Raw genomic sequence first — 12500 nt, 5'->3', positions numbered from 1 at the left:
GTAGATAAATCGAGCTCAGGGAATATATGCTAAGTACTATATAAACAGATTCTAGTAAATACATGCTAGGTTTTTGCATAATTCTTAGATAATCCGAGTGTAATTAATTCATAATGAATACTGCATATATCGCAGAGAAGTGTAGCTTAATATGTGCATGCTAATTATGGCATAATTCTCAGGTGAACGGAGTCCAATGAATATTTGTTAATTGCACAACAATTCTTAGTTAAGTTTTTGCTCCTATCTTATGACTTTATGACCTTTGCCAGTTCTTGGAAGCTTGAAATTTAAATTTGATTCATGCCCTGGTTTCCACAGTAATTATCTTGAACTCGACCATTTCATTATTTTACAAAAACATTCCTCATTGTGTTAATCGTCGATTATCATTTAAAGCAGACTCATTTACTCTTATTTTAGGGAATGATTCGAAAATCATGCAACTCTAATCGAGAAATGATACTAAACCTTCTGTGTAACTGGCATTTGGAACGGAATTAGTAATAATAATAATAATAATAATAATAATAATAATAATAATAATAATAATAATAATAATAATAATAATAATAGTGCTATTTAAAAAAATAATTCTTTCTCTTAAATAACAAAGGCCTCATATAATTCTCTTTCTAAATGAGCTCGAATATAATTCGCAATTCCTGCTATGCAAAGCGTAAGTAACGAATTCTATTATTACCCCTAGGTCACTTGGGATCATATTTGCCATTAGTGTAGACATCAGTTAATCAGTTAAAACTGAGAGAGAGAGAGAGAGAGAGAGAGAGAGAGAGAGAGAGAGAGATTGGGAGGAGTGAAGTGGAGGGGTTGGGTCTCCATCACTTACAACATATTCGTTTCATACATGTTCATTTCTGAAGTTCCCCGATACATCTAGAGAACATCTGACGAAGGCATTTGACAGCGTCCATAAACAAATAAATGGAAGGTCTTGAGCTACTATGGTGTTTCCCGTTAAGTATGTAAAACTGATAGAAATTATCCGTGTGCAAAGTAGATGCAAAAGCAATGTTGATGTAGTTGTGTTTAGTGAGCTGTTGTAAGCAGCGGAATGCTGCAGGTTAATGCTATGTTGCCTCTGCTGTTTGTCACTCTCGTAGATTTTATAATGAGGAAAAACAGTGGTTGTCACTCTCGTAGATTTTATAATGAGGAAAAACAGTGGTGGGAGATTAAAGGGAAGGTTTAGATGAGATAGAAAATTGATTAACTTGGTATACCTGGATGGTACTGTTTTAATCAGTAAATCCCCACAAGATGTAAAAAGCTTGCTTAGTAAAATGTGCTATATATCTAGAGAGGTGGAACTCCAAATAACTCTAATAAAAAGAAGAAATGAAGACAGAATACTCGCAAAGGAACGAAACAACAACAATAATTGAAGAAAAAAATTATGCCACAGAATCTTTCAAACATTTAAGAACAATGATATCCAGTATAGGTTCTCTTAATCTGGAATTTAGTGAATGATTTTAAAACACAAATGGAACAATGGGCAGGCTGAGTAAGGTTTTGAAATAATATAAACTGAAATTGTATTCTAAAGTAAGCTTATCATCAGCCTACTAAGGTTAATATTGCTATATGACGAGGTATCATGGTACGACAGTGAAACTAAATAGACTTTTGTCGACTTGAGTACAAAGCTTTAAGGGGAACACCAGCGTGTGTGCGTGATTGAAGCATTCATAGAATATTAAGCACTCAGTCAAAAAGATTGAAACCTTTCCCCTGACCTTTTTCATATTTTTTCCTCTTCCTTTCAATTCCGTATGCAGGTCACTACAAAAAGCAAAACAGTTATGAAACCTTTTTGACATCATTTCAACACGTTTACTCCCTAGGCCTAGAACATTAAAGATTGAAGTTAAAACATTACAAAGCTAATGGATTTCCATTTTCTCCGTAAGGGAGCTTTTCACTTCACAGGTGCATCATGCAAACACATTACTGGAGATTTTTAATATTACCTGGTCGATCCCTATTTCCCCCAGAGAGAAGTTTAGAACTGTGTACCACGCTGCTGGGACGGAGATACAGAACACCATGGATATGACTGTTAATCGGTAGTCGGAATTCCTGCAAGGAAAAAATGATCTTATTACATCAGAGAACGGAGGGGTTTAAATTTCAGATTATTGTAATTGAATTATATTATATTACTAGTTTAATCTGGAGGGACGTTTAGGAATACGAGATAGTCCAGTTAAATAAAGTTCAATTGTTCTTTTATTGCCGTAGAGCATCATCAGACTCTTTGTTATTCAGTTACATTTTCATAACCATGGTTACAATTTCTATTTTTTATTTATATGATCATGTGGACAAAACATCTCCAATACTAAAGGCTAATTTTTGTTGACAGACCTTCCATTAATATTGTCTGAACGGTTAAACTGACCTTCGGTGTTTGAATAATACTTTCTATTCCGTTGTTTTACAAACGATCCAGTTCTTCATTGGACGGGTCGATATCGTACTCGGCTAGCACTCTGCTGGGCCCGCGTTCGACTCTCCGGCCGGCCAATGAAGAATTAGAGGAATTTATTTCTGGTGAAAGAAATTCTTTTCTCGGTATAATGTGGTTCTGATTCCACAATAAGCTGTAGGTCCCGTTGCTAGGTAACCAATTGGTTCTTAGCCACGTGAAATAAGTCTAAACCTTCGGGCCAGCCCTAGGAGAGCTGTTAATCAGCTTAGTGGTCTGGTTAAACTAAGGTATACTCAACTATTTTTTTTTAACTTGATCTTCCTTGCATTCAGTAATAATGCTTGTTCTGTGCTTACAGACGGTATTTTGGCATTCAGTGTTTTCAGTACAAGTGTCTGTTAGTTATATGGGCTTACAGTGGTTAACTCAACCTCAAGTTGTACTGCAGGCGTGATTTCCAATGACCTCTGGGTATGACCTAATCCCTTTTGAGGTAACATCCCAACATTTTTTGAAACTGTCCACGAGGTCAGTGGTTTTTGGGTTCTTTAATTTTGTGTCAATCAGTTTATCGTTTCATGTCGTTAAAATTTATGTTTGAAATATGTTAAATGAATTACTGGAGATGAGAATTTCAGTTCTGAGAACAATAGACACCTTAATCCTTGAGATTTTAGGAACTCCACCTTATGATTTCTTAAATATTTTTAAAATATTTTCCTGTATTTTAATACTGCAAATAACCTCCCTATACAATATATGTAAAAAAAATAACATCATTGTCCAAAACCAGAGAGTAGCGTAATATGTAATATATTTCATTTAAATCTGACATTGAAATTTATTTCATTCTATGAAGATGAAGAAGAAGGACCTTTTCCATTGATCGTCTGTCCAGAGGACAGACGATCAATGGAAGACTCTTGAGACCAGGTCTCTCTGGAGTTGCCTTCATCTTTCATAAATGAAAGAATGCCAACGCGAAATGATCTGATTTAAATTATGATATCCCCATATATACCGTCCTCTGTATCGTTTATTTTTAACAGTTATTTTCAGCTCTCATCAGAATTTTCTGAAAGGGATTATTTGTTATAAAATTAAGATTTGTTACAATTACTGAAGCAGATTAACTAGGGATTTTTAGCATTGAAATTCGCATAATACAAAGGCTGCCAAATATAAAATTCATAGAGTGTGATTTTGAAATGCACAAAATCATTGCAGTTCTATGCATTCCTCTTAGCATCATATTTCATCCATTTATTTTATCATTGTTCATGGTGTGAATGTACTCACGTCGAGCGTAAAGGATAATCAACATGTTAAGCAAGATTCTAGAGAAAAAAAAAAGCGGTTTTTAAGTTTGTGTCAGAGGTGTTTTTAACAGCTATTTTCAAAAGACTTTCATCACAAGAGCAAGTAGCAATCTGAAACAACTTTGTAGTGTAATCAGCTAAAAGTGAATAAATATTTACATGTTTTGAAAGTTAGAACGATTATTAAATCAAATATTAATCCAGGGATTTTCAGCAGATTGAAAGCTCATCGACAAATGAAGATTGTTGCCAAATATGATGGATTCTCGAAATATTTGTGATTCTACTGAAAATTTATAAAATCATGGATAATTACAACGATTCCTCAAAGAATTTAGAAAAAATAATCAAATTTCATCTCATTTAGCATTTATCTTTCTTTTTAACGGTTTCCAAAATTTCACTTTAGTCGACCAGTCAAGGACAATCAACTTAGGAATTAAGCAAGATTCTAGAAAGAAGAAAAAAGGCCGAGTTTTAGCGAGAATTGTCAATGTAGAGTGGCGAGAAGAAAAGCAAAGGAAAATTGAGATTGCCCGAGAGAGCTGGAAGAAGACGCTTAAACTCGAATTGTTCCGACGTCAGTAAAAAGTAATCCCACATCTTGAGTGGTAGGCGTAACTGAAAATGGTGATCACCTGACAAGTCTGGCAGCACTGCCCATGACGTCTATTCTCTCCTTAGTAGACGAGACGGAAGGAGGAGTCGGAGGCTTCGCTGGGAAGTATACAGCGACTGAAACTAAAACGACTAAGGAAACTCCCACATCTGTAAATGGAGAAATATAAGAAAAATAATCATTTACATGGATTTGATGCTCGTTACGAAATTGTCGGGTACAAAATTATTTTTTATTTTGCTCTGACCCCATTTCGCATTTAGTTTTTATTGAATGTGTCAATAAACATTCACTGGCCATTACGGATACAAATTTCATCAAAACAGAGGGAGCGATATTTTGTGGCAGATGCGGAAGATTAGAAATGATAATATAAAGAAAATAAGAAAACTATTCATTTCAGAAATTTGTTGGGATCTAGTATTGTCTTTAATCTATTTCTTTATAATGTAATTTACAGATTAATATTTAATTATTTATTATTAACTCTCATCTTATTTATTCAAGGTAAATAAAATTCCGGACTAAATAGGCAATTGGGCAGTGAGGTTATTATTATTTTTCCCATTATTATGCTTATTAGACAGATATTATTACTATCCATTTCAGGGACCAGCGTCTAGTCATCGTTTTCTCAAATATCTTTCAAACTAATTATTTGATCGTAATGGTACTTTGACACTGTAAAAAAACCTCCCGCTAATTTTTGGTAATATATGCATTGTCAAATGGTGTTTCAAGGCGTTTACTCTTGACTAAGGATCGTTAAAGGATCAGCTGTTAATCAGCTCAGTGGAATAAAAACTAAGGTGGGGACTTTGCAGGACTAAACTGAGCAATCGAACATCCGCTTTCCCCAAGATAAAAAGGTGGGGCGGAGATGGGGGAGGCCAGGAAAGTGGGTTGAGGGAGGGATGAGGAGGGAAAGGGGAGAGGGCGGGAAGGGGTGGGACTAAAGGAAAATTGAGAGTGCATAGTTTGGTGATGCTGGCAAGGACCATGTAAAGTCAATTAAACGATGTAAGTAAAACCATTTGACAATCACCACATCTTGCGGGAGGTATCTTGTACACAGAATTGAAACCATTTCGATCAAATAATTAGTTTGAAAGTTATTTGAGAAAAACGATGACTCCCGGTCCCTGAAATGGATAGTAGTAGACTTAACTCGGGGTGTATTTGACTATTTTTATAAATATTATATTAATTTTATTTTGTTGCACTTCCCCAATTTCCTTGTTGCAGTTATTAAACTCGCTCCTCCAGCTTCCCATGTACAAACACACAATGAGAAATGAAATTGCTTTTATCAGTTACTGTAGAATGGAGAAATAGTGTAGTAAAATTAATCATTTGTCTTACATTTGCTTCCACTCTGTGATTGTCTGTGTACAAAGCTGTTAATGGTCTAAATATTTAGTAATTGAATACTTTCAATAAAGTATTCTTTGTTAGCCATTCGAAGATGACAAATTTGCATTCAATGCTTCAGATCTTTGACTCTGTGATTGATGGAACATCGTTGCTGCATTACTGTATCTTCTAAAGAAAATCCGATGGAAAAACTTTATTTTACTTTCAATGGGAAGTAGAATTGAGGCTCTTAACCTGTTATGGGACCGTCTATAAACCTTTTAAGCAGAGAACAAACCATAGGCATCCGTTTCTGAGTCTTAGTAGTTATCATTTGTTACTTGTTTTCCAAATCATTATTTTCGGTTAACTCTCATTTTCCTGTTACCCCAGGACATAAATAAAATTCAGACTAATCTAGGCTGCATTGGTCTTTAGGACCTTGTCTGCTTTTATTTTTCCCCATTTTCTTAATTCACAAAAATATATCTACCACTATCCATTTCAGGGACAATTGTATTAGTCATCTTTAGGCTAATTGTTCTACTGCCCAAATAAGTCTTTCAAGACTAATTATTTGATCCATATCTCTAATTAATTCAATAAAATAATTAAATTGACAAGAACTTACAGATATACAGAAGTCTAGCAATATCTGATCTTATCTCTTCACTGGAAGCATGTTTAGGTGATCTAACAATGAGGGGCTGTAGATAACTGCCGGCATTTCCTAGTAAGTTAAAGAGCTGTCCACAACCTAAATAAAAATAGATTTAATGAAAAATAATGCTCAGACATTCAAGTTAGTACCTATCATTGTAATTATATTTGGTCCTCAAAAGCTTTTATATTATATACAAAGTACCATTTGATAACAAACTGAAGAGGTACTTCATGAGAAGCACAAAATTTCTTAAGGACCAACAGATTACATGCTTGCATACATCACTTTGGATTCCTCTACCCAAGAATTTTGGGTACATTACTGTGCTTTCTTTTAATCATTGTGATTGTTATTAAACAGCAGGACTAGCCAAAAATAGCAGTGGTATGATTGCCTCCAATCTCCAACAATAATTATTATGATAATTAGATGCTGTTGAACCATAGCAGTGTGTCTCATTTATAGACTTTTATGGAACTGGCGTGAATGAATTTGATTTTAAATAAGAAGTAAAAATGGAGCAAAACAAAGTCAAATAAATGTTTAAAAATGGATAGCTAAGGTGTATATTTGAAGGTAGAGGCAATGAAAACCTGAAAGTAGAAAGCATTGCAGTATAGACCTGAAGGCAGAACACAGTTTAGAAGGGGCTGAAGGCAACTTAGTATATGGCTGAGGGCAGAGGGAATACAGACTGAGGGTAGAATACAGTGCAACATACAGCTCAAGCTAGAAAGGAGTGCAGCGTAGGCTGAGGGTAGAACACAGAAGGCTGACGGCAGAAAGCAGTCCATCATAAGCTAAGAACTGAGTGGACTACAGCACAGGCTAACAGCTGAGCGCACTGCAGCAAAGGGCTGAAGACAAAAGCAGTGCAGCATAGGCTGATGACAGAGCATATTGCAGCAAAGGAGTGGAGCCAGAAAGCTATGCTGCAAAAGGCTGAATGCTGAATGCAGTACAATATGGGGCTGAATGCAGAATTCAGTGCAGCGTAGGCTTGGGGCAAAACACTATAGACTATAGGGCTAAAGGAAGAAAGCAATGCAACATAAAGTTACAGGCAGAGAGCAGTTCAACAAAGGCTCAAGACAAAAAACAGTGCAGCATAGAACACTGCAGTTTAGAGCTGATGGTTACATGAGCAGTCTTCAGTACTCCACAAAGCATAATAAATTCCTCTGTTGTTTATTTCACACCATTTTCAGTTTTCATACTTGAGAGCTCTATAATGATAATAGCTATCAAATGTAAATACTATGTCTTTTCTGTCACTTTTATAAAGGACTCTCTATTAGCTAATGTTCTTTCTTGAAGACCAACCTCGAGCTGCTATATGTTTCTTATAAGTTACGAAACAACTTTTGCTTCTGTTTAGTATACTCCATAACCTAGTTAATAATTTTGCATTATGACGTACCTGTAGCTGTCGTTCTCTCGTTAGGAGGAAACCACAGAGCAGCTATCACAGGAGGTGATATCATGACAATGGGACCCACAGCCCCATTCACGATGGCTCCTATGTGACACATCCTATGAAAATTTGAAGTCACTGATACCAGGACTTAGCCAAAGAACCCCCTCGTTTATTTCATAATTTTCTCTCTTTTATTACATTGTGTCATAGTGTTCATTGGTACTTTCAAAACTTCATAAGTAGGTTTCAAATTGCATTCAATTTCAGTTATGATTTGACGTTAATATTATTGACTGTATAGTTAGGTCAAACAGAATAGAAACACACTTGGATTATATTTTCATTAAAGAGAATGGCATGCAGTATTACGTAAAACTCCAGTCAGTATCAAGAATGTGACGATATGAAAACTTACACTTTAAACAAAATATCCGAATTAATTAAGAGAGCCCCAGCCCTCAGGACGGTTCCAACAGTAACAAAGACTGCTATGATAAGCACTGCAACACGAATCCCATTTTTATCCATAATGCGAACGAGGTGATATGAAAATATTAAGTACGTAATGGTGCCCCAGTTGGCGATCATGGCCACTGTGTCGGAACCAAATCCATCGAAAGCAGCGTCCACGCTCGCACTTAAAGGACCCCATAAGTTCCACTGCAGACACTAAATGATAAAGGAGTAGAAAAATGTAAAAAGTTCAGTATACAAGAGTTTATTAAAAAATACAGGATATTCATTTCGAGAGGTATGAACAGGTGAAAAATTATGTGGCCAACAATGTAATTCCGCTACTAACATGTAAGCATGAAAGAAGTTCTGAAAAACTGTTGCATTAATTATAATATTATTGACTGTACCCTCCTTTGTCTCTGAGAATTTCCATACCCCATAACAGGCTCAGTGCCTTTCCATGTAATAAGGGACCAGAGGAAATAAAGATATAAAGATATAAAAACATATAACAACATTGTAAATAACGTACAGAATAAAACAGAATGTGAATCTACCAAACCAGGTACAATTGTTATACTATCATAATTTTCCGCAGACGTTATTTTACATTGCCACAGAAATGAAGATGACATCGATGCCATCTATAAGCAAAAAATCCCTTCAAATCCCACACTGAGGCAAAATTCAAAATTCAGCCATCGCCGTAGGTGGTTAGTGACGTCAGCGTACCTCACTTGGTTCACTGCAAGCATTAACAAGGGTGTTTAGAGCTTCCCTTCGCCATTGAATGTATCCATTTTGTGTCATTTTACCTTTCTTCCATCCCCACTTCCTTTCGTTGATTTGTTATCTACCCACTCTGAATGTTACCTGTTAGCACAACTGGGGTTTTTCTCACAGTCCCGCCCTTATGGCCTTGTACTTTATACCCTTTATTTTCTGGTTTTTTTTTTTTATCTTGCTGTCCCACAACCCAAGCTTTTTTAATTGCTGAATATCCGGAAGTGCCGGAGTGCTTATTTTGACAACCTAAATTTCATAAATAAAATTCGACCTTCTTGTGATAGCAGATCCATTCTTGAGATGTCTGCTGAAGCCAAAAAACATGCAAACATTCCCTAGTTATATTTTTTTGTACATGGAGGCATGAAATGCAATAACAGAAAGGAGACAAGAAAGAACAGAAAGAAAATGTATGCCTGAAGAATCCCACATTATTTTAAACACATTACAAAAGATTACAGAAGCGACTAACACTCAGAGGCAGTGTTAAGATATAATTTAGCCATTACATTACATGTTCGACATGAGTCATCAGTTTCGTATCCCAGATGGAGGAGGAGACGAGATGTCTCGAAGCTGTTTCAGAATTGTGCCCAAGACGTCTTTAATAGGCATAGCACCGTGTTATTCGCATGGTACTATCTACACTGAAGAGGAACAGAAAACTCTTAACTGTTTGTGTGCGATGTTCCGATTAGTCGCCTTCTGCGCGAATAATACAAAATTAACTTCCTGTTATTGTCTGTCCAGAGGAGAAACGAAATATCTGGAAACTGTTAGTGGATCACATTCGGATCATCTTGAATACGAATAACACTGATTTCAATACTTATGATACTCTGGTATTAAATATGTCTGGAAACTAGTTATGGATGATGGATAAATCCTCTAACCTTAGGTTTTAATACCAGTCTGTGATGGATTATTGTTGCTTACTGTATTCAGTAACTTTGTAAAAAGGATGCGTAAATGTTTATGAAATCTAGAATAATTAAAATATAAGTAAAAAATGTTCCGTGCTAGTAAAACGTGAAGCTCGTACTTGGAAGAAAACTAGCAGGGGTTACGTTCGTATCTGAAAGAAACCCTGATAAGAGTCACGATCGTACCTGGTAGGGCCTGACAAGTCACATTCGTACCTAACAAAAGACTAACCTGGCTTTCATTCGTACCTGGAAGAAGTGTGATAGGGGTCACGTTCGTAAATAGAAAAAGTATAATAGGGAGTCAAGCTCCTACCTGGAAGAAGGCTAAAAAGGAGAATATTCCCAGGATCCAAAACCGTAGTTTGTAGGTCTTGAAGTTTTGGGGAGTTGCTTCATCTGATTGTTGGTATTTGGACTCTGCCTCCATAAGCTTGCATTTCTTTAGTACCAAGGTCGCTTCCTGCTGTTGTTCATGATTAATAAGAAAATGAATCAATAGATGAATTGATATATAGAAAATATGAACAAAAAAATAATTCATATAGCAAAATAATAAACAGAAAGAAAGGAAAAAGAATTTGAACGAAGATAAAAAAAACAGAAATCTTAAAATATGATTATTTTTTTTGCCGATATTTGTATAAGCAATAGGTGCATGACGTGTGCATACATACTCACACAGATGCAACCAGTCACGCACACTCACACACACACATACATACATTCATATATAAGCGAATAGCACAAGGAAATTACAGGCAAAAGTTCAGTACCAAGCGCTTTCATGTGTTCATTCACGCATCTTCGGGGGCACAAATCATATATATATATATATATATATATATATATATATATATATATATATATATATATATATATATATATATATATTTATTTATATATTTATGTATACACATATGTGGGTACATATGTGTATATATACATATGTATATGTATGTATGTGTATATATATATATATAATATATATATATATATATATATATATATATATATATATATATATATATATATATATATATATATATATATATATATATATACTTTAAGCACCCTTGCAGATGCTTATTAGCAACACGTAGAAAACCCCAACACACTTTCCCATTCACCATTGCACTGACTCATGAATCCTGTATATAAAAGCTTTTTTTTTAATATCCATTTTATGATTTATATCCAACCATTTTTATGTTTTCCTAACCTCCCACCCCACCTCTAACATTTCTGAAGTTCATCTCCGCTGCTTTAATTATATTCCAAGACCAGGAGAGACAAGGTCTGCTCATTTCCCCCAAAATCCCCCATGTAGGTGGAGCTTTGTTTACCTCCTTATTACGTCAGCAGGTGAATTGCCGTAATGGGCAGTTACCTCTAAGATACGTCATCACCTAGGTAGTTACCCCCGGTGGGAGGCGACTCCGCCCAATTGGGTAGACCTTGTATCTTTTGGCCTTGCCATATTCTTTCCTATGAATTCAACGCCCACTCTTCATTCCCACGAGGAAGAGTAAGCTGAGTCAGCCTTCATACTTTTCATCTTGACATCCATAGAAAAATCAGGTCTTTGCCCAACCTTTTGCATATCCCACAATTGCCTTTCTTGCTTCGCCTGTCCTGTAACTCATCTCCTGTTTCCCCCTAACATTTTCTTTGTAATTAATTCACAAACACTTCTGCAAATCTACCGTTTCTATTTTGCCACCGTAATTGACTTTCAATGCTCCATCGTGTTGGGTTCCATTTATCCTCATAGCCTCCTATTATGCACAGTTATCCCAACAGTATATATATATATATATATATATATATATATATATATATATATATATATATATGTATATGTATATATATATGTACTTATGTATATATATGTATATATACATACATATTTATATGAATATATAATATATGTAAATATATATATATATATATATATATATATATATATATATATACATAAATCTTAATAAAACTGACAAAGAACCTCAGACAAATAAAAAAAAAATAATAAAGCATATTGATATCTCAAGAACATTGACCCCCACATCTCCAGAAAACTGACTGAAAACTTCATTCACAATATTGATATTTTCAGTCTTCAAGCAAAATATGAATTTCTCATGTAGTAAGCTCTTCTCCACTACAAGCATCAGGCAGGATGCGGATATCTCAGGTTACGTAAGGCTTCGTTAACCAGAGCTTCAGACGAAACGTGGATATCGCAGGTAAGCCGGGAGAAGCATAAAAGTGCGCAAGAGTGATATGAATAATTCACACTTTAAGAGAGAACGGTGTTAAACTTACATGAGTAAACATACATGCGTAAACAGGCTGCCTCGGTGTCTGGAACAATTTCCTGCCACAGAAGGTAGAATGTAAATTTCCAAAGAGAGTTTGCATACGCCTATTTCTTTTCTTCTCTCTTTTTTTTGGTATATTTTTATTTTATTCGGGGCTTGTTCTTATTGTTTTACTTTAATAAGCAAC

The 12500-nt window shown here is 35.2% G+C and overlaps 1 protein-coding gene across 3 annotated transcripts in view; it reads right to left on the bottom strand.

Annotated features, from left to right (window-relative positions):
• LOC136833343 (solute carrier family 49 member 4 homolog) overlaps positions 1-12500 on the bottom strand; it is a 29358-nt gene that overhangs the window by 10971 nt on the left and 5887 nt on the right. For 2 of the 3 annotated variants that reach the window (XM_067095353.1, XM_067095354.1), the window contains 6 exons: positions 10309-10458; positions 8243-8496; positions 7831-7943; positions 6378-6503; positions 4413-4542; positions 1995-2103 (listed from right to left, as the gene is read on the bottom strand). In XM_067095353.1, coding sequence (XP_066951454.1) covers positions 1995-2103; positions 4413-4542; positions 6378-6503; positions 7831-7943; positions 8243-8496; positions 10309-10458 — 882 coding nt within the window. The remainder of the gene's footprint in view (positions 1-1994; positions 2104-4412; positions 4543-6377; positions 6504-7830; positions 7944-8242; positions 8497-10308; positions 10459-12500) is intronic. The other variant, XM_067095352.1, reaches the window with a different exon arrangement.

This window comes from Macrobrachium rosenbergii, chromosome 51 (assembly GCF_040412425.1).
Source record: "Macrobrachium rosenbergii isolate ZJJX-2024 chromosome 51, ASM4041242v1, whole genome shotgun sequence".
NCBI lineage: Eukaryota > Metazoa > Arthropoda > Malacostraca > Decapoda > Palaemonidae > Macrobrachium > Macrobrachium rosenbergii.
This window is presented reverse-complemented; position numbering and strand designations above follow the sequence as displayed.